This window comes from Larimichthys crocea, chromosome VIII (assembly GCF_000972845.2).
Source record: "Larimichthys crocea isolate SSNF chromosome VIII, L_crocea_2.0, whole genome shotgun sequence".
In the NCBI taxonomy this organism is placed as follows: domain Eukaryota; kingdom Metazoa; phylum Chordata; class Actinopteri; family Sciaenidae; genus Larimichthys; species Larimichthys crocea.
This window is the reverse complement of record NC_040018.1, coordinates 22,678,264-22,700,873: the sequence shown is the minus strand read 5'-3', so window position 1 is coordinate 22,700,873 and position 22,610 is coordinate 22,678,264. Positions and strand designations below refer to the sequence as shown.

Genomic DNA, 22,610 nt, shown 5'->3' with positions numbered 1-22,610 from the left:
TTATTAATCCCTCAACAGGGAAATTCTTTTTTTACTCTGTTTTATTTACATGCATTTTTAACCCAGAACCTCATAGACATGCAATTTGGAGAGAGATGGTGGAGTGATGGGCAGCCCCCCTGAGGAGCACCCTAATAATATAAAATACATTATATCTATTATATATAGCACTCTGAAAGGGGCCAATTCTGCTAATTAAGCAGGTTTTCTTTTGATTATAAATTCATGTCACTGTCTGCCCTGAAAGCTACACTTCAACCTAACTATTATGTTCTGCCATTCATGGGAAAACCCCACAGTGTGGGACCTGGTTACAAACACCACGAACAGCCAATCAGCGCTTGAGAACTGAGCGAGCGTCCAATGGCCGTCGGGGAGTGCGCTGACGTCACGCAGTTTCGCGAGGTCGTCGCCTGTAAATAATATATCTGAGAGCTGTAGCGATGCACTGTTTTATTTCACGTTTTCCCATGGAGGATAGATTTATCTAGATGCTGATAGCACACTGTGAGGGGTGGCAGTCCTCTGCCAGCCTGCTCGCTGTCCAGCAGCTCGCTAGGCGTAACTTTAGCGTGATACTTGTAGCTTGTTAGGGCGCTAGCATTGGCTAGCCGTTGAGCTAATCAGAGGTTATTACGGTTTGTTTTCAAAAGGCCTGCATCTGATTGAGATGGACACCTGAGATGACAGTCACCTGTAGCCTCTGACTGACCTGACGCTTATCCAAGGTATGGTATGGTATGGTGCATTTTAGCCAAAGGGGTTAGCTGGCGTTACTTCCCTCTCTTAAAGGGCCTTTGACTGACAGCTTTCCCGGTGATGACACACTGATGCTCTGGTTGTCAGGGGGGGGAAACGATGATAAAAGGAGTCATGATATTGCCTGTCAGCGATGACGACAATACAGTGAACAAAACTGGCATCAACTTTGTGGTTGTCACCTCGAAGAAAAGCGCTAAATTAATGTCAGGGCAGCGTTAGCCCATGTCAGTCTCACTTTCACATACATGTGTTGTTTCTCAGCGCTGCACGGCGTTAGCTGTGACAGCATGTCATTCTTAGTCCTGTTAATGTTTTTATTGAAAAACAGCAATATAATCGGATTAATATTGTATGAATCACGCTTGAAACAAATGACGGATGTAGTGTGAATGTGCTCGGCTGGTTGATCACATCTGAGGTGTCATCAGGGGAAATCCACTTGTCTGCTGTGTGAGTCTTGTCCTGGGTGTCAGAATAAGTCGACTGTCTGCTCATTGGCTATTTTTAGACTATTCAAATCAGTCGATGTGAGTAATGTCACACGAGGTCCTGTTTAAAAAAACAAAACAGGGGTACTGCACAGGATGACTGGGCATAAGAGAGACCATGAGCTGTTAGATTTCTCTGCGTCGGAGGTCTGTCAAGTAAAGATCAGTAATGACACATGAAGACAAGACAGACACAGTTACCTTACAGGTTTGAATCTGTTTCTGTATATTTTTTTTTTACCAGGAGGTTTCATTATCATTTAGAAAATATATTATCTTAATGTAGTGAAGACAGTTTAGCCAAGTCTTCCATCATATGGTTTTATACAAACGATTCATCCAACCATCTCCACTTGGTAACGACAAAGTCTGTTGTTAGGCAAGAGAAAGACATATTGCCATAGTTACTTGGTTTCAATCTGTGCTTGGGAATGATACAGATTGTGTACTGTATTATATTCACAGCTGCTGTAATCCTTTTTCTATATAAATATGTTTTATAATATGCCTGCTGCATTGTTTATTCCGTTGTAGTATGGAAACACAGAATGATTCAGCTCTCTTAAAAAAAAACAACACACAGACTGTTACAAATGAGGAGATATAAATATTTTATCCTCATCAGGGTCACGGTGGGGCTGGAGCCTATCCCAGCTGAATTTGAGCAAGAGGCGAGGTACACCTTGGACAAGTCGCCGGCTTATCATAGGGCACATAGAGACAAACAACCGTTCATACTCACATTCACACGGGTAATTTAGAGTCACCAATTAACCTGGTAAGTGCATGTCTTTGGATTGTGGGAGGAAGAGAACCCACACAGACACAGGGAGAACATGCAAGCTCTACATGCAGAGGCTGCCCTTCATTGCGGAATATTGTGTTTTTAATTTATCAAATAAAATAAGAAAAAATTAGGATAATAAGTATAATTTCAGTTGGATGCATTTCATTTTCCTTCAGTATTTTAAAGGTGCTTGTTTGTCACTTGTTCTTGCAGACCAGAGGTCAAGCTTGTCTTGATGTTGGACCTCCTGCCTAGCATGCAGCCATGAGCTCTGCTCTGTGGAGCCAGGAGAAGCCCAGTGGGGGCTTCAGAGAGGACTGGCGCTTCTACATGGTCATAAAGGAGTGTACGGTGGAGAAACCTCCCCAGAAGACCCTAAGGATCCCCCGTGGCAGTCTCGGTCAGGCCTGCCAGGAGCGCAACAGCCTGGGGCGAACACTGCCCCCATGCAAGGGCAAGAAAAGTCTCCGCATCCTTGACCAGACCAACGTGGTGCTGAGTCTGGACGAGCGGGATGTCTTGGAACTGGATGAGAAGCTGGCTGAGCTGCTGTTCCCCATTACCAACTGTGAGGAGCGATATGCCCTGCTCTGTAACAAATTACGGCTAGAACGCGTCCGTGATATTGACTGTGGTTCGAAGGTGCGTGTCCAGCTGCGCTCAGGGGATGAACCTTTGCCTGGTGTGGTCCGCTTCAAAGGCTCGCTGCTACCTGACAGGGCCCTCTCTGGAATCTGGTTTGGAGTGGAGCTGCTGGTGAGAACTCTTGCATCTTTTGTTTGATTTTTCTGGAGAGGGTGAGGTAGTTATTTTAGGTTTTTCCTCTGTTACCATTGTGCATCAGAAGGCCACTAAAGTAGAAATATGAATTTCAGTCTTGGAGACATTGTTCAAGTTAAGACAAATTTCCATTTTCACTGTTGATTTTAAGTTTCTCTTAGAATAATGTGACAAACAGAAAAACCTACGCAGCTCTAAAACAATACAGGTACAAAAACAAAAGTAAAATTACAAGACACCACTGTGACTCTGTTTATCTACATTTATCTACACTATTCATTTTTATAGGAAACAACTTTTAAATGGCAAAAGTCAGATCATTGAAAACCAGCTGTTATTAAATAACGTTTTGACTGGACTATTCACCTTTAAATCAGTTTCTGCTCTTGTTGTTAATAAATAAGACAGAAAGAAGTGTGTGATTTTGTGAGCAACACCATTCACAGGGTTCGGCAGTAATGGTTGTCATTGGCAAGCGATTCTTGGCTTTATTAACATAAATAATAGGGACAGCAATAACACATAGCCCCAAATAAATGTAAAACCTTTTTTGTTTATCACATTAGTAATGTCTAAATATTGCTTTCACAGTCAGAACAGGAACTAGACAACGCTGAGTGTGCATTGGTGCGTTGATGTAAACAGGTGTCTGACTAAGTTTAACTTTAAAGATGTAATTACATTATTCCAAATATAAGGTGACTAAAAATGATGCCCGGGTGCCTTGCAACTACTTTTAATTTATTTACTTTACTTTTGGTTCCTGTGCTGGAGTTTGAGCTGGCTGTTTTAAACTCAGAGGTCTTTAGGGGAAGGAGGAGCATGCACTGGATTTATCTGCTCACAGATCTAAGCGTCTTGTCGGTTTCATGTGTATCTTGTCAGTTTGTACTTGTACGGTTATAAATGCAACTCAACATGTTTGGAAATAACAGAATGGACGCAGTAACAAAAAGTTTTTGCTGACTATTGTATAACATCAGTTTTGCTGTTTAAAGTTCAGAGCACAAAGCAGTGCTGCCAGGCCAAAATGAAATTGACATTTGTGTGACATTTGCTATGAGAATGTCAAATCTTGTGCATCACATTTACTGTACATTCTAAGTTGGGATTAATGTGGGATTTAATGAAGAACACATTGGACTTTTAGGATTTGTTATTTGGCTTCAAAATATTTGGATCATTCTACAAATGTAAAGTTTCTGGTCAATTTCAGCGTTTCCTTAAACTTTAAAGATAAAGACTGACTCTTTCTTTTTAGAGAAGGCTGTAAACAAAGCTGCAGTTGACATGACTGACATGAGGGCGAGCAGATGATGACAACTTTTGCGTAGCTATTTCTTTAATCTCAACACTAAATCTGGTTATTTGATGTCATGCCATTCATTCTGTACTGTGTGTTCAAGTACAAAGGATTTCTTATTGGAGCACAATGTTGTTTTTATTCTACTGAGACCAGCTGTAGTCTTCTTGAGTGGGCTGATGGAGCTCAAGCATTCAGACTGTAGCTCAATATAAATGCCTCAAAGTTTGCACATATGCTTCAGATAAAATTCAGATGTTATGCCCCTTACCAAATACTGTTTCTTTTGCTAATATGTGCCAGAAATAATAATAACTTGTTTATATCTAATGTCTGTATGTGACAAAAGTAGTCTGATGTGTTTGTGCCTGGTTTGTGAGAACATCTAATGTCTGTGCCAGACATTTTTGAATGTCTTTATCATGGCAGCAAGTCAAGTCATATTCCTGCTGCAGCAATCGATCATATGCTCTTACAGCTCTATGATGTTGACTTCCCCTTTCTGACAAATGCTGAGCAAGCAGCCTCGCTACCTGCCCCACTTGTTATGTCGCTATAAGTCTTCACCCATCTCATCATCTCTCCTCTACTTCCGTCTCCCAGGAGGAGGGTCGGGGCCAGGGCTTCACGGAAGGCTCCTATCAGGGCCGCCAACTTTTCCGCTGTGAGGATGAGTGTGGTGTGTTTGTGGCCCTGGACAAGCTTGAACTTTGGGAGGACGATGATGACGAGGCCTTGGGAGAGCTGGAGGTGGACCACGTCAGTCTAGTGGAAGAAGACCAGGACTACCATATGCTGGAGATCAACTCCAGGGTCCTGGTGCAGACCAGGGACGGACCAGAGAGAGGCACCATCATTTTTTGTGACCTGCTGCCGGGAAATGAGAGTCTGGGCTACTATGTGGGAGTTGACATGGTAAGTAAGACTCTGTCTGAATAGGTGGTAAGATTTGGGGATGTGTTAAACAGACCACCTTAATCCCAACACCCACCGACTGCTGATATTTAATATTTGAGCAAGTACAGGAACAAATAGTAAATCATAATGCCCAAAATAGTCCTGAAATGATGAATGAAATGATTAGTCAATTAGTTAATTATTTAGTTGAGAGAAGTTGAGAAGTCTATCAAGATAATCACCTTTGGCTCTGACAAATATGATATATAAATGATAAGTGATAAGTCTGATATATTTTTCACATTGTCCTAATATATACAGAATACGATTTGGGACACACGCTGATGTGAGTCACTTAGCAGAAAATACATTGACATCTGTTGATTGAGATTAGCTGAAATGTCATGTGAACCTACTCCAGCTCCTTAGTCATGTCTCAAGTTGCTAATCAGACTGTAGACATTGACTTGCACAAGGAAGAGGATGTTTTTGGCCCCGATATCTGTTATATCTATTATGACTAGCCTGCCTCTCTCCAAGGGTAACAAAATCCACCTATCAGCTCCTCTAAAAACTCACCAATGAACCCATTGTTTGTGAAAAGAGCTTACGAATGACATAATGCTGTTTCATGCTGTTATAAGTTGGACTACTTCTTTGTAGGGATCAGTCTTTGCTGCTACTGGTCCCAACTAAGAAACAGTCCAGCTCATGAACCCTCATAAAAAAGTTGATTTGATGTTTTTGTACTGTTTAATCAAAATATGATGTGTTAATCAGTGAGGATTTATAGGAAAAACTAAGGACTTTATTAAAAAAAATTTGACTTTCCAAAATATCTGACCTTTTCATTTAAATACATTCATTACTAGCCCTGGCATTTAAGCCACTTCTATTAACAAATCTTCATCGATCATCAATCAAATCCAGATCGGTGATCGATTGTCAGTGCATCAATGTTTCAGCCCTCTCTCCATATTTTGAGAGAGATTTTCCAAACAACTTCCTGTGTATAAATCTTAAAACACCAACCACAGGGGCTTTGTAGCCATCAAGACAACTGGTTACTGGTAATCTTTCATTTTAAATACCAATATAGCCCAGGACACAGCATGGCTGTTGTCATTAATATAGATTTATGTTTTATGATGATTTCATCAGGGCAGCACGGCAGCTTGGAAATGATAGTTAACATATTGTTGTATTGTTTATGGAAGTCAGGCTTTCATTGCTTTGGGTAACATTTGACTGGCTGACAATGCAAATAAAGTGTGTTCAGACCAAAGCTTTCACACAGAAAGAGAGAGGATGTCAAATCGACATCTTCTCATGCTTTATTAGTGTTAAATTTCATCAGATAGTCAGTTACCCAGTCAGTGTGACATTTCCATTCAGCTAGATAGCGCTTTTATATTGAGGTTCATGACTAAGGATGCTCTGTCATGGTCACTGAAAGGATCCTTGCCTCAGCAGAGGGCGGCAACATGCAGAAAGTTGCACATTTCAGCTGCAAGAGAGAGTCATACTGTCAGAGTCAATGTCTCGGATTCTCTGTGCTGACTTGCCTGTGTTTTTCTTCTTTATTTCTCACGGCTCCCTTGTATGTTGAGGGAACATGCCTTGTTGCCTTGGATCAGAGTAGCTGGTATCTATGACTACTGTTGTCAGGCGGGAGTTGTATTGTAGTCATAGAGAGACTGAAACACATAACTGAGGCATTTGACTGCTGATCGTTAGCAGCAGCAGCAGCCCACTCAGTACATCTGAGCCACCCACACAAAGGCAAGGCAGTCACGCGGGGAGTGAGGTAAAGACTTAGTGCTGTATGACCCAACAGCGTGGCAAGGGGCCAGCAGGCAGCTGAGGAGAGCCCACTGCTCTGCCTCACTCTGCATCCAGCCTCGCCCTGCCTTCTCTAGCTAGTTACACTGGCCTCACGCTTATGTTAGATTATCCCACTGGAGCAGAATCCCGGATTTCAAACTAAAGAAGAATGAAGTGGTTCTGTTTGCAGAGAAAGTAGAGCTCTCAGGTGGACGGATTTGAGGTGGAAGATCTGTTGTTTAGGTGGAGAAGATAAGGATACAGAGGACACACATTACAGAGGATCAAGCTTAAGCATCATTTTTTAGCGATAAGACAATAGACCTCATTAATCACCAAGAAGATACTAGGAGAAGAAGCACGTGTGGCACCCGCTTGATCAGTTTTGCAGAGATGAAGACTGCCTGGGAGGGTTATATGGTTCTCATGTCTCCAACTCTTTCAGGACAATCCTATTGGGGACTGGGATGGCGTGTTTGATGGGAAGTTGCTGTGTAATTTTGCCAGTTTGGAACACACTCGACTCGTCCCTATCTGTGACGTAATGCCAGGTGAGTCACGTAGTTATTTGTGTTTTCTGAAAACATTCAGCTGTTCCTCTCTTGGACCAGTTCCGAACTCCTTCTGAGCGTTCTGAGTTTGTGTTTTGCTAGCAGCGTGAACAGAGAGCCTTTTGTATACATGGCTCACTTGTTTTTGAAAGTCAAGTGAGATACTCAGGCTCTTTGTTCTCCACACTGGCATATTGATTTGTTTATGTATGCTGCTGCCGCCTCTCTGACTATTCAACTCACATTTATGAAATCTCTAAGATTGCAATTTTAAAATTTGCAAATGTGTAATTTCTCTTAGAAACTCTCTAAACAGGGTAAATTAAGTACATGGTGTCACTCATCAGAGCTAGTTTAGAAACTACCCTCCTAAAATCACATTACTCGTTATGTCCTAATTTGTCATACTTGTGATACTAAGTAGTTTATATCATACTTTGTGACTGTGCAAAGTGAGAGGCAAGAACACCAATGGTTAAAGTTATGGTTAATGTGCTGTTAAATACAATAGCTTCCTTAAGAAACACACAATCTGTTGTCATTAGCGAAATATAAAATAGGTTATTACTTCCCTGGCTGTAGCTTAACACACCATTCCACATGGCAGACTACTTTGCTAAAGTGTCATACATTAAAGTTATGTTTTCTATAGCTAGGTTAACTAAAATAGGATAGTTCTACGTATATATCAAACTGTAATAATAAATTGAAAAACACAAAGGAAAGTGGTAGAGGATCACTGTATATTTTCATACATTACAGGGCTATAATAGTTTTATGTTGACTGGTGTTGTTCCTCTAATGTGGATGTATTTCTGGCCTGTGCAGAATATTCCATGCAGGACCAAAGGCTGCAAAAGCACAGTTTTGCCCCCAGAGGCACCAACAGTGACAAGTCGTCCTCTGGCCAAAGCAAACCAAAGAGCAAAGGTACTGCACGGTTGTTACGAACTTGGTGTGATAATAATACTGAGAGGGGCATTTCATCAAAATTGTCTGGTTGTGATTCTATGAATATAAAAAGCAAACTTTTTTTTGTCCTGATGTTGGTTTCAGAACATTCAAATGATCCCTCTCGGGTCATTTCCTGATAGAAGATGTCTTTGTTTTGTTTAAATAACGGATAAAACACTTTTGGTGGAAAGTCCCATTTAAAAAGCTAATCATAACAGAGCGCATGCTTAACTCCACTTATTTGAAAACTTCCCGTCATGGCTGCATTGGTTTGATGTGAAAAGACTGTGTGACTCTGCTGATTTATTTTGTTTTCTTTTTTGTGTTTCTTTTATAGAGAAAACTGACTATAGCTGATGATTTTGCACCCTTTTATTTCTCTCTATCTCTCTCACTCTCTCTCTCTCTGTCTCACACAGACACACACACAGACACACACACACGTTCACCTTTTTTTGCTTATCTCTGTGTGTATTTTTTCATATACTTGTTATTTACAGGATTAAGTCACCAGTGTGGCAGTAGAAGCAAGTCTGAATTTTACTATACTTTAAATGGCAGCTCTGTTGATCCCCCAGCCCAGTCCAAATCCAAAAGCACATGGTACATTGATGAAGGTAAAACATGGGTACTCATGGGATGTCAACCATCTTGCTGGCAAGCTCCTGTTTACAACAAGCTACACACTAATCTGTTACACTGAGGAACACTTTTATAGCTGCCATGTTGTTCGAATTTACTAACATTGCCCTGTACTCTGGTATTTTGGGTTTCTCTGGCAGACGAGTCTAGATAGTTTTAGCAACTGTTAAAGTAACGTATGGGAACCTATTTCTCCCAGCTGCTAAAAGAATTTAGCACATAATGATTTAATCAGGATCGAGCAAGTCTTTTGAATTACCGTTTACTAAAATTACTTAAGATTTCTCATAATTGTAAAATATAAACGATGAAATGAAATGATAAATAAATGATCATAGTATCTCATAACTAAGAAACCTATTCTTTCTAGTTAATAAACATTAATAGTTTATTGTGTCTCTAATCTGTTTTTAAAGTATAGGTACAATTATGAGGGACATGTTCTCTCACATCTCCTAATTTTGACATACTGTCTTATAATTATAGATATCCACTGTCTGTTGTTTGTCCAGAGTTGACTCAGTCGTAATATTATTTCAGCAGCAACTAACCAATGCTGTGATGTTGAAACAATGGCAGTCGGTTGTCTTCACCACAGTCACTAATATAAGAAGTACCGCCAACACTATCTGATTCGTGAACATAAATAGTCTTCCAGTAGGTTACAAAAGAAGTACATTTTCGATGTATGCAGGATCAAAGTGAGGGTTGTTGATTTGCTCTCATTAAAGACTTTTGTATACTTCACTGGACATCTTAAATATCAACTGTAGATGTAGTTGAAGTTATGCTTAAGGTAGATTTATGTGTGTCAGCTTTCTGCTTCTCAAGTTGTGTAATACAAAATAAATAGACTTGGAGAATAAAAAAAACTGAGGGGTTGCATAATGATATGCATCTCCAGTGTGAAGTGATGCATTTGTGGTACAGTGGTAAACTGTAAGAAACCTTAAGTCATGACGGATCAGGAAGGAATAAAAAGTAATGTGATCGATCTTTCGTTTATTTTAACAAGTGGGAGGAATTGAGTTCCCTACGAAATAATATTAACTGTAACCTATGTGTAGGTTATGTTCTGTGAAGACCCCTTTGATTCATGGAGTACAACTTCATCAGCTGTAATAAGAAGCTATAATAACTAAATGTGTGCCCCAAACATGGTTTTCAGAAGAACAACAATCAGTAGTTTGTTGCAGTAGCTTGCTATAAAGACCTTTCCACTCGTCTCGTCCTTCATCACCATTTTACTGTGATAGTCCACCTGCATGGAGTACTTGGTGTTTCCTGAAGGCTTTCAATAATGCTCAGTGCTGCAAATAACCCCCTTACTGACTTTTGAATGTAGATGTAGAAATGTCTGTGTAATGCTATTTGCAGGCCAAAGCATTAGTAAAAGTCTTTATTCCTCATGTCAGGGGTGACTGGGTCAGTTAACACATTGTGTCATTTTGGTTTTTTATTTCTATTTTTGGGATGGAAGTTTTTTTTTTCTCTTCTTTACCAGAGGGAGTTCACATTGCTCATGTCATCACCTATACATGTCAGTTGTGAAGAAGTTGTGAAGATTATTTTTTTTATGTATGAAACTTAAATGAAATGTTATGTTTATGTCATTATTCTGTTTATGATCACAATCTGGTTCTGATCAAATGCATAACTATGAATTTTCAACAAAACCTTGAAACATCACAACCAAAACACAAAAAAGCAAGACACACGTGAGGTAATAGACCTCAGTATTGTGGCAAACACTGTCATGTGCAAGCTGTCAAATTACTACTCAACATTCAAATTAGGCCTGTGAAAGATTGTAGTGTTGCCATCTGCCAAAGCAAAACAGAAAGCTTGAGTGCCTGCTGTGGTATTTCAACACTAAATGCAGAAATTAGAAAAGGTCAGTCATGAATGGCTGATGTGCTGTTTTCACAACTGCTTACTCATCCTGTGAATGTGTAATCATTTTTCATCTTCCTCAGGGGGACACTTTCCAAATTTTTTTCGGTTATTTTTCTTTGTGGTTATGGTGCTTTCCTGTCACAAAAGAAATCATCTGACTACATTCCAAACTCCTGTGGTTCTCTTAGCGAGGGAATAGTTCAAATGTGAATATCCAAGCTCAAAGGCGAATGTCACTACATTTAAGGATTTGTGTTGTCTGTGTAGTTCAGTCAGGATTTATGAATTTGCATCACTTTTTCTGAAAGTTAAAATTCAGAGAGAAAACGTGTTAAATTATAAAGATGCCAGTGGTTTACAAAATCAGGCGCTGCTCAGAAGACAATAAATAATGCTAAAGTTCTATACCTATCACATAATGATGATGAGGTTTCTGTCTAGCATCTGTCCTAGTGATAATAAAGTCGGACATTGGACACTGAACTGTAACTAACAGATTTCATTTTACATACGTAATTTTACACATGAATTTCAGCTGTAGAGAAGAAGCAGAAACGCACAGCTCTGACTGGAATCTGGTTACATTATAATGGCTAATGTTACCTGTCACTTTTGCAAAGCTTAATGTGTAAAAGTTCTCGTCACCTGGTTTAAACTTCAAAAATTTAAAATAAATTAAATTCAAAAACCAAAAAAAGTTGTTATTTTTAGAGCAGCGCCAGATATTGAATCTCAATGACATCCAAAAATTCTGTAATTTATCCAAGAAGGCTGACTCCAAGTATGACATCTCTGGAAATGTGTATTTGATACCACATATAAATTGTCACCATCAGATGGTGCCATGGTTTTACATCCCTGCACGCTCAACAGTGCAACGTATCACAGGTACTTCTGTTGTATTTTCTTACTTAAATATTAATCTCAACTGCAGACCATCCTCTTAACGTTTTAAAATGCAGAAACTGCAATAATATATTTTCTTCACCTGTGATGGCTTCCTCAGAGGAAGATGTCCTGTTGTGAAATAGTTGCCAGGATGTGCCAGATGAGCAGCATACTTGGGGGGAAAAAATGCCTTGGCAAGAGGAATATGCCTTTATATTAAGAGAAAAGGAAAAAAAAAACAGACGTCTTGTTGGCCTGTGTGAAAATGAAATGCCACCATCTGAAAATCTCCAGTGGTTCTCACATTGCGACTTTTAAACAAGAGAGATCAGTGAAACGGGGATTCTCAGCTGGTGTTGCATAACTCTTTAAAGACAGCCAATATACTGTGTTTTTTCTGTAAAATGGACAGTTAAGTTTTGGTTTATGGTTTCTCTTCTGCAGTTGGGGAGGACCCTGCCAAGTCACTTACTGACACACCCCCTGACTTCAACCAGACCTCCCCACCCTCCAGAGCCCCGCCCTCTGCCTCGTTGTCCAGTGACAACAAGTTCCACTCTCTGCCCTTCAGCCTGAACCGGAAAACTGGGCCCATTGACAGTATGAGCCATGGGCCTCTCTCCCTTTCTGTCCAATCGGTGATGGGAGAGCAGCCTGAGCCCTCGTTGCCTGCTGCCCCTCCCTCTCCGCGGCCTCCGACGCCTCCCAGAGTACAGCCAGGTCTTGAGGTGGGCTCTTTGGTGGAGGTGAAGGAGAACCCCCCTCTGTGTGGTGTCATCCGCTGGGTGGGTCTGCCTCCTGGCCTGCTGGAGCCTTTGGCTGGGCTTGAGCTGGTGAGACAACACAGCAATATAAATCTGGAAATTAGATTTTAGCATCAGGAAGTGGGGAAACAAATCACAGATAACAGATAATATTGCTCGGACAAATAATATAATCATATACCAGGAGTCTGAGTCTGTTGATTTCATCTGACTCTTTTTCTGTTTTTTCTAGTGATTAATTATCATTAAATACTGTACATATAGACGGCTAACATGCACACATGCTCTTAGTGTGGGTTCAAGCTAGAACATGAAGTGAATACTGCCAGACTGATCAGCTAATTATCACCATATCTGTCTTATTCACAACACTTACGACCCCAGCTTTAATTTATATGTTGTTCAGCTGGAGCTATTTCTGTGAGTAACCACTGTTGTTGCTGGTTGCTAGTCACTGGCCAGTGACTGCAATGCAATGAAAGCGGGCACCCATCACCCCAGCCTCCATTCAGTTATAACAACATCAACTTGTTTTGATTATCCACACATTTGTTACATCTCTCTTGATGAGCTGGATAGGACAGTTATATTACCGTGTTGATTATATTGCTCCAAACAACATGTCATAACTCTACTGGTAAAAACAGCAACACAGATATTGATTCCATCAGACATTTTTGTAAAGGAATAGTTTGACTTTTTGGGAAATATGCTTTTTTGGTTTCTTGATGAGAGTTGGATGAAAATATCTATACACCACTTGCTGATTATCTTAGCTTACTGTAGCACAAAAAATGGAAACTGGGGGGGTCCACCAATTGGAACCCCTAACCCTTGTTAAAGAACACATTATATTTCAGATGTTTAATTCTGTTCAAAAACCAAAGTGTAAAAATGACAACAAGTCACTCTGCCTGCCTGAGAAATAGTCCTATTTCCTGGAATCTCTGCTGGTTGCCTGGCAACCTCAGGGCGTCAACAAAACGACAAGTTGCTGTTCCCTGCAAACGTCAAACTATTTCTATGAACACAACACCATATTAGTTTGTATACACGTGTTGACAGAGTTTCTGAGTAAAATGCAACACATTTGTCTCAAAACAGACAAACAATGTTCAATGTAAAATTGGTAGAAAAAAATAGTTACAGTTATAAAAAATCCGATATAACAGTTGTAAAGTAGAACCTAAGGCATTTGGAAAGGGCAGAATACATGAAAGTTCATGGAGTACCTGACAGTAATTGGATGGTGTGATCTTGACCTTATCTTCCAGGAGGAAGAGTGCCCTGGTTGCACTGACGGCACCTTCAAAGGTACGCGGTACTTCACCTGCCCACCCAAAAAAGCTCTCTTTGTGAAGCTCAAATGCTGCCGGCCCGACTCCCGCTTCCCATCCCTGCATCACTCCTCCAACCCCATAGAGCGGTGCAACTCCATTGGTGAGTCCGGAGGATGAACTGGGATTATTTAAGGCACCAAATTAACCATCTTTCCCAAAAAACTTTGCGTTTACACTTGTACTATGTGTGTTTATGCAGCATTTGGAGGTTACCTAAGTGAGGTAGTACACGAGAACACTCCGCCACGCACAGAGAATGATGGTCTGGATGTCATGGTGGGAAAAAAGAAAGGCATCCAGGGCCACTACAACTCCTGTTACCTGGATTCTACCCTCTTCTGGTCAGTACACTTTTAGTCTCGGTAAATACTCAGCTACAGTGTTTCAAGTTTTATATTAATGTCTCTGGACTTCAGTCATATTGATTGACTACATGGTTCTTCCTGAGCTGACAGTGCTGTGTTTGCCTAGAGGCAGAAGCTTATTAGTAAACTGTTTCGACTTTGCCCACTGGCTGTAACAGGAGGGTGTATTCCTGCTGTGAGCAGGCTGGTGGATAGTGGATCTGTTGTTTCTGCCAACACTGCCAAAGGGCCATTGAACAAAGCAGTCAACCCAAACTACTTCAGCAGGAGATCTCATTCTTTGAGAATGCTTTCACCAGTTTGGAGTTTTGAATTTTACATTTAAATCTGACCAAATCCAGAAATAATAAAAATAAGAAAACTCTTCCAGGTGATTTAGATTCTAAGATTCATGTTAAAGGCTGAAATAAAAGATACTCGGATATTAATTGTCATCACTTGGTTGTGTATTTTGGTTCGCAGTCTGTTCTCCTTCAGCTCAGTACTGGACACAGTTTTGCTGAGACCACGCTCAAAGACTGATGTGGAGTATTACAGAGAGACCCAAGAGCTGTTACGCACAGAGATAGTCAACCCCCTGCGCATGTAAGTCTGAGTGGTTTATTGCGCACATACTCTAATGCATGTTTGTGGCATTGACTCACATCGTAGGTTTCTAACTCATTGTTCTCATGACTTGTTTAAGGCATTTGTTGTTGTTTTTCCCTTTCACAGGAAGCTGAAAGCTGTTCTAGACTGCAAAATGTCTCCAGGACTTTTAAATTAAAAATTGAATACAAATAAATAAAACAAAACAGACCCATGTGGGTTTGAATCTGGAATAGTATTGGTTGCATTATTTACTTGAGTACACCCTGAAATTTACAACATCTGATGCAGATTTCACGTCACTAAGCCAGATGTGCCTAATTATCTAGCTTGTAACTTGCTCATCCTTTATCCTGCAGACATGGGTATGTTTGTGCCACCAAAGTGATGAAGCTAAGGAGAATCCTGGAGAAAGTAGAAGCTGCCTCTGGGTTTACCTCTGAAGAAAAAGGTTGGGGAGTGAAATCAATAATTTGTTACTTAGTCCTTTTCATCATTATCACAAGTTTGACTGTATCATGAAGGTTTCAGCTTTGTACAGTTGTTACTTTCTAGTCCAGAGCTTCCTTTTGAATCTGCATTTTGATGTGATTATTGTTAAATTACCTGCTATACTAATTAATTTAAATACTCTTTAGAAACACATTCATACTATTGACCTGACAGTTTTTGCAGTGTCTGCACTAGTTGGCAACATTTTCATAGGAATGTCTCATTTAAGCACTTCTTGTACCGCAGATCCTGAAGAGTTCCTCAATATACTTTTTCATCACATACTGAGGGTGGACCCGTTGCTCAAGCTAAGGTAAAGGCCAGTTGTATTTTGAAAAAAAAAAAAAGCAAAATCTGTTTGGCTACATCAGGTGCCCACAGGCACAAAAGAGGCATAAGCAAATTATTGTCAATTATTGTTATTATTGAAAGAGTTTGTTCCATTATTTTGAAATTGCTGAAATAGTTTAATGATAGAGTTGTTTGTGAATTATGCACAAACCATGTGTTTGACGTGGCGTAACGAACATCTTTGTTTGCAGCTGCTCACCAGACTCTGCAAATATAGTTCCAGACGCACCACTGCTAAACCACAAAGCTTGTCTGAATCTGCAATATGTAGAATTACGCATTCACATGAAGTTTCACTTTTGCAGCGGTGCTCACGCTGGGGATCAAGTGTGGGCAAAGTGGTTTAACTGTAGGAGTTTTTTGGTTACATTATGAAAACTCCCTCTGAAGTCATATTTAAGGATACTTGCATTTCACATGAGCAGTAACTAAAAGTTCTGCTGTAGGATTTCCATAATAGTTCTATAGTAAGTGTTCACTCTTTTATACCAAAGCATTGACAGACTTACACAGTTGTAAAGCCATGTAATTTAGCGTGACTAATCTGAAACGTGTAGCTGTCTTAGAAATGAAGATTCATCCGTGTCTGTACAGCTTATCAGGAACAGGATACAGATGTTACAGAAAAACATGTTTGTCATATGTGAAACTATTTATTGTCAAGTTAAACGGATTTCTTTGAACTGAAATTACTTTGAAAGGAAAAATAAATATTCACTTTTCTTTTTGAAGTTATGTATTTTAGATCTTTTTTTTTTACACATTTAATGGAAACATTTTAATAGATAGATATTTGAAAATATCCTTTGCTAACAGAATTAATTGATGAACTAGTGCATTAGTACATATGGTAAGTTAGCATGACACTTTAGAATTACATACAAATTGGCCAGAAGAGTTTTTAGATGCATAAAGAATCTGCTTTTAGTTAAGAAGGGTACTACAGGAAGTGCTTTGAACATCTGCACAGATTACAGTTGTCCTGTTACCCTTTCCCCCTGTTCAAGGAGCACGTGAATAAAACTTAAAAAAGATGTTTTTTGCTTTACAGGTCAGCAGGACAGAAAGTCCAGGATTGTTACTTTTACCAGATCTTCATGGACAAGAAAGACAAAGTTGGAGTTCCCACCATTCAGCAGCTCTTGGAGTGGTCCTTCATTAACAGCGACCTCAAGTTTGCAGAGGTGAATTTTATTTTGTGTCAGCTTTTCAAAAGCTGAATAGCCTGAGTTGAGTACAAAGACTGGTGGTAATGTGGCTTGATTTGCCTGAGTTTAGACAAATCTAAGCGAGCAATTTACCCAAAAGACACCACCCAAGTTTGGTGATGACCGTTTAATACCGAATGGTTTCAGTTTCACCTGAGTAATGATAGCATTTTGTTAATTCTGATGAGATGCAGTGCATGCAATAAGATGTCATAGGGCATAATCATTTGAATGGGAAATATAATACCAACATTTCATACGCCATGCTGCTGTAGTCTCATATTAGGTGATAGTCACAGGTTGCTTTATAGCTTTGGGTTTTAATTACCAAGTTCACTTAAACTTTCTTGTCCAACTAAAGCAGACAGTAGACCTCAGGAGATTTAAATTCAGAAAGCCTCACCATTGTGTGCAGTGTACTAATGTACTTCACATCTGGATGTGTTTGGGGTCTAAGTCTTTTCAAACAAAACATAAATAAATTATATGCTCTTCATTTATCGGAAAATACTCCTGGGGTACTGTTGTCATCTGCAGTATTAGAGATGGGAATGGCTCCTTCTTGCGTTCATTGTTGGTAATTGAAAAACTATATATATTTTTTAGGGTGCATACTGTAAGGTTATTAGTAATTGTTACTTAATTAAATGAGACCTGTCTTCGGATTGTTTTCATGTTGAATAGGACACCCATAGAGTACAGTTATATTATATTCTGAATTAGAAGACTAGACAAAAAAACAAAAAAAACAATGATCAAGGAACCAAGGTTGTCTGTATCTCTCTTTTTTTTTTTTCTTAAAAAATGGTTAAGTTGGTGTTGTTTAGCTCAGTTGGTAGAGCATCCGCCTGATGTTCTAAGGCCTAGTCCTTGGCGTGGCGGCCCAGGGTTCGAATCCGACCTGTAGCTTTTTCCCGCATGTCATTCCCCATCTCTCTCTCTCTCCACATTCCTGTCACTCTTCAAGCTGTCTTTGTCAAATAAAGCTCTAAAAGGCCCAAAAATATCTTTAAAAGAAAAAGGGTTAAGTTATGTAATGTGTTGGATATAAAGTACATTGTGTAGCAGATTCTTCTGGAAGCCATTTGGCCTCAGGTTTCAGTTTCCGTGTGTGCTGATGTGTCCAAGCTGCTTTGTTGATGACTTCATAAGTTTTCTCTTTCTCTGTTTTTTCTGACACCCCTGCCCCGTCGCCAGGCTCCCTCCTGCCTTATCATCCAGATGCCCCGCTTTGGCAAGGACTTCAAAATGTTCAACAAGATTTTCCCCTCACTAGAATTAGACATCACAGACCTTCTTGAAGACAGTGAGTTGTAGCTAATAATTTTTTCCAGTTTGTAAGTGTAATGTGTTCTTGCTGATCAATAATGATTCTGAGCTATGTGGCATTCGGTAATGAAATCCCACTGAGTTGCCACTACTGCTCAGCTGAGATGAAGGAACCCTTTTGTTTTTCTTGCTTTCAAACCGGCTCTTAACTTTTTAAAGAACCACACTTCTGTGCAGTGTGTCAGCCACAATAAAGCCATGCATTTTTTATTGTCCAGCTCCAAGGGAATGTCGAATCTGCGGAGGCCTGGCTCTCTATGAGTGTCGAGACTGTTATGAGGACGGGGACATCACCGCTGGCAAGATTAAACAGTTCTGTGAAAAGTGCAATACACAGGTAAACAACAGAGGGCATTATTGCCACACCAGTTCAACAAAAAAACAAATGTTGTGAAGTGTGGGTCAGAATCGTCCATTTGGTGGCGCCAGATCCAAAGGAATCACTGTGTCAGTGCAGAAGTTATGTTGCACAAAAGTGGCTTCTAAAGTAGATTGTTACACATAGGCCGTTCGTTTCACTTGCCAATACTCTCCACATTTCCTGAAATATTGTTGGATTTATATCTAAATCGCCAAACTGGCAGAATAAATCCTCATGTGTACTGCAAAGCGTTTATTTTCTGTGATCTTTAATCTATATGTTACATGAAACATGTTGAACATATTTAGCTTAACCTTAATAGGCCCCACTAATAAACAGTGTTTACCTGCTTGTACTGATTTAGGTTCACCTCCACCCGAGGAGAAAAACCCATCGGCATGGCAAACTGTCTGTCCCCAAGGAGCTGCAAGAGGGTTCAGGGAGGCAGGGCAGTTTTCCCCGCCAGAGGATGGAGCTGTTCGCCGTGCTGTGCATCGAAACCAGTCACTACGTGGCCTTTGTCAAGTACGGCAGCGCAGATTCCGCCTGGCTCTTCTTCGACAGCATGGCTGACCGTGATGGTAGGTGTCACGGCCTTTGGACGCATCACACAGGTCCTTGAAATGAAGTTGTCATGTCTAGGAAACTGTTTTTGTAACACTGGTGAAAGGATTTCACAGGACTGACCTGGATGGTATTATAGGACCTCAGAATCCCAGTGAAGAATACACTGTACTGATTATTCATTGCATGGAAAACATGCATTTTGAACCATAGTTATGTTTTGTCACAATGTGAGTGTGACTATTTATTCTTCTGAAGATATCAAACGTGACTGCCACTGCATATGTAACAACTACTGCTGTAAATTTAGCTCAGTCTGACCTCAATTAAAATTACTGTTAGGTCTGCAACTTTACATTATTTATATTAGATAATAATTTGCAGATTATTTATACAATTAATCCATTAATTATTTGATTCGTGGAATGTTTGAAAAACGTGTTTTGCATTTGTGCTTTTTCTTTATTTAGTCGATGATCAAAATAGTTAGTCTGATTAATTCGTTTTACCTCTAATATGTGTTTATTGTTTTATTTTGGCCATAATTTATGTGTGTAACTCTTTAAGTCATATAAAACAGTATAATGGGGGAAAGGGGGCAGTAGGAACAAGAGGGACAGGAAATCTGGCACATACTTATGTGCTGAACCCAAATATCGACAATCTTTCCCCAGAATCGCTGACTCCACCTTTGAGTCATGTAGTGTTCCAATTACCAAGAATAAGTTGTGAATACGACGGGACTATGGCTCTGCTGTAACAAATGGTCATATTGTTTCTGATGATCGTGCGTGTGTCTTTGCAGGAGGGCAGAATGGTTTCAACATCCCACAGGTATCCCCCTGTCCAGAGGTGGAGGCCTACCTGAAAATGACCCCAGAGGAGCTGCACGCCTTGGATCCAAAGGGCATCCAGGGCCAGGCCCGACGCCTGCTGTGCGACGCCTACATGTGCATGTACCAGAGCCCGACCATGAGCCTGTACAAGTAGAATTCTCTCCCCGATCCCCAGCCCCTCCACCCCCCCCCCCAGCCACACCACCTCCCCCTCTCCCAGGGCAGGAGATTCCAAGAAAGACCAAAAATGAAAAATAAACTAAAAGAAGAAAGGGTACCTGCCAGCAGGGGTGCTGTCCGGAGTTAACCCTCTCCACCCCACCTCTCCTCAAAGCCTACCCATCTCCAGAGGTTTGAGAGATGGAGGAGAGCGGGAGAAGCCTATTTGCACTGTGCATTAGTTGAAGTGTTGTGTTCTTCATGTAGTCCTATGTAGCTTCCCTGTGTCTCACAGCTGAGCGTTGGTGGTGGGTGATGAAGCGAAGGTAGGCCTTATGAAGGTTCACTCCCTGTTCAGGGAGAAAAGGAGGAGGGTTGCGGGGGTGGGTGGGCATTAAACGTGTAACAAAAACAAGATGAGCTAGTGGGAGGACCTTGGCCACCTCATTTACCTTAAGAAAAGAGGAGTTCTGCTATTCTTAATCACTGTTGAAGACGGGAGCTTTCCATAACGCCACATTAAGGAAGCAATGCAGTGTGCAAATCCTCAACCAGCCTCTGTATACTGTTCTAAAAACTTCTGTAAAATCTCTTAGTAGCATAGATTTCTCAAGGTAGTAACATCGACAGTATAGATGTCAACCTACTGTGCAGTTGCATTAAGACCAGAGTATTCTGCTCTCTGTGAACCGGTTTGCATATTTCCCCATCACGCAGTGTAAATGTCTTTTACAGTACATGTTTTGCAGCAACAGATGTAGCCATTGTAAAAGTCTCATGTTTTACTGCATACTTGCTCAACCAATGCTGCACAACGCTTTATCCCCAAGTGGACCTATCAGGAAACATTTAGGTTTTGCCCCCCCCCCCCCTTCCCATTGGAAGTCACAGTGAGTGCTAATTTGTTGGTTGGGAGACATCAGAGTTTTCTGTTACAGAATACAAATTTACTTCTCTGTAGCAGTAAAGACCGCTCTGAATTGCTAATGCAGAGTAGATGCCAGATAAATGCATGAAGGGAGACTTGTACAATGGCTCCTGTTGTAAAGCTGGTTGGTGGAGCACTCCATGCATTCATAGGGTCAATGAGGTGAAATACTGGAAAAGTCTGGCTGTTTTCTTTTAAAGTAAGAGTAGGATGTGAAGAATTTCACATGCAGTGTTTTAAAAAAAAAAAAAAAGTCTAATCTAAATTATATTTTGCGTTTACGAAGCCTTTTCTCTGCCCATCATGGCAACTATTGACTCTCGCTGCCTTCCATGAAGATGTGACATGCAATGTTTCCAGCCATGCACCAGATAACAAAATTGTGATCAAATATTATTATTTATTATATTCTAATCATATTATTACAAACTCATAAGTCGTCCCTTTTTTTTAAGAGAATGAAACAGGGTTGATGTTACTGGTTTGGTTACTCCTTGTCCTCCTTCACTGTATATTGAAGTGAGTTATTGTAGTTTACGCTGTCTCATAGCAACTACTGAATGTTAATAGTGACGCGATGAACAGTGTAGAGTTAAAGGACGGGTAATGAATGAGGCACAAGGCTGGTAACCTTGGGGCACCATATATATGTATTTAAAGAAGAAGAAAAAAGAAATTAAAAGACCCTTGATTCCATTGTGTTCCAATTTTAAAGATTACCTAAAGCAAACCAATCATACTGTGGGTCAAGATATTAAGTATATGTCGGTTTTTATATATCACACACAATTGGATAAAATCAGCAAACTGAAGTCACAACTTAATCATGGATTTAGTTGTGAGTATAAAATAAGTGTGTGAGGATGTTTTATAAATTAGGTTCCAGCTGACAACTTCCATTTTGCTCTGTGGTCGTGTCCACTGTCCCAGGGATCCTGACAGGAGAGTTCCTGTGTGAACTTTTTTTCTGCACTGCTGAAGCTTGTCACTGACTGGAGCCTTGTTCTCTGTGAGAGAGAGTCTCAGAACGGAGGATGGGATTTTGATTTTTTTTTTCTTTTCTGTTGCATCTGTACAGTATAGACATATGTAACGGGTGGAAAATTAATGTCAGTGATGTTCCTGTAAATGTTAACAAAATAAAGCCCATTTTGAAGGGTACAAGGTGTGAGTGCTGTGATGACAGGTCTTGAGGGCAGACTTTAGTTAGGAGTGGGTGGAGGTTTGTGAGCACAAATAAGTACATAAGAAGAGAAATAGACACCACTTTTTCATCAACTATTTCGCTTACACTGCACAGAAAAGGGATGCAGCGATTAACCAATTTGACTATTAACGTCACAGTTTTGTAACCATAAAGGATCAGCTACATGAAGTGGTTCTGTCACTTACAATCACTGAAGTAGTTAGTTATTTAAGAGGTGGGCTTTCAGTGTGATGTAATCCAATGGCAACATAGCAGGAAAAGAAGCATTGTACATTTAACACTCACCAAAATGGCTTGTAATTCGCTCAAGGGCATAGCACCAAACAACCAAACAAAACCTGCTCAT

The 22,610-nt window shown here is 40.3% G+C and overlaps 1 protein-coding gene across 3 annotated transcripts; it reads left to right on the top strand.

Moving 5' to 3' along the window:
• The first annotated feature begins 380 nt into the window (after positions 1-380).
• cyld (cylindromatosis (turban tumor syndrome)) lies at positions 381-22,218 on the top strand. Of its 3 annotated transcripts, XM_010729163.3 has the most exons (17): positions 381-728; positions 2,251-2,793; positions 4,724-5,035; positions 7,287-7,392; positions 8,221-8,322; positions 8,847-8,963; positions 12,217-12,605; positions 13,811-13,976; positions 14,076-14,217; positions 14,704-14,826; positions 15,189-15,280; positions 15,568-15,634; positions 16,724-16,856; positions 18,078-18,186; positions 18,428-18,546; positions 18,935-19,151; positions 19,940-22,218. In XM_010729163.3, exons 2-17 carry the CDS (start codon positions 2,302-2,304, stop codon positions 20,122-20,124), a joined length of 2,871 nt encoding a protein of 956 aa, XP_010727465.1. In that variant the 5' UTR covers positions 381-728; positions 2,251-2,301; the 3' UTR covers positions 20,125-22,218. The 3 variants fall into 3 exon arrangements, with proteins under 3 accessions (XP_010727465.1, XP_010727487.1, XP_010727480.1); XM_010729178.3 differs by lacking the exon at positions 8,847-8,963 and having other exon boundaries at positions 382-728; XM_010729185.3 differs by lacking the exons at positions 8,221-8,322; positions 8,847-8,963.
• The last annotated feature ends 392 nt before the right edge of the window (positions 22,219-22,610 follow it).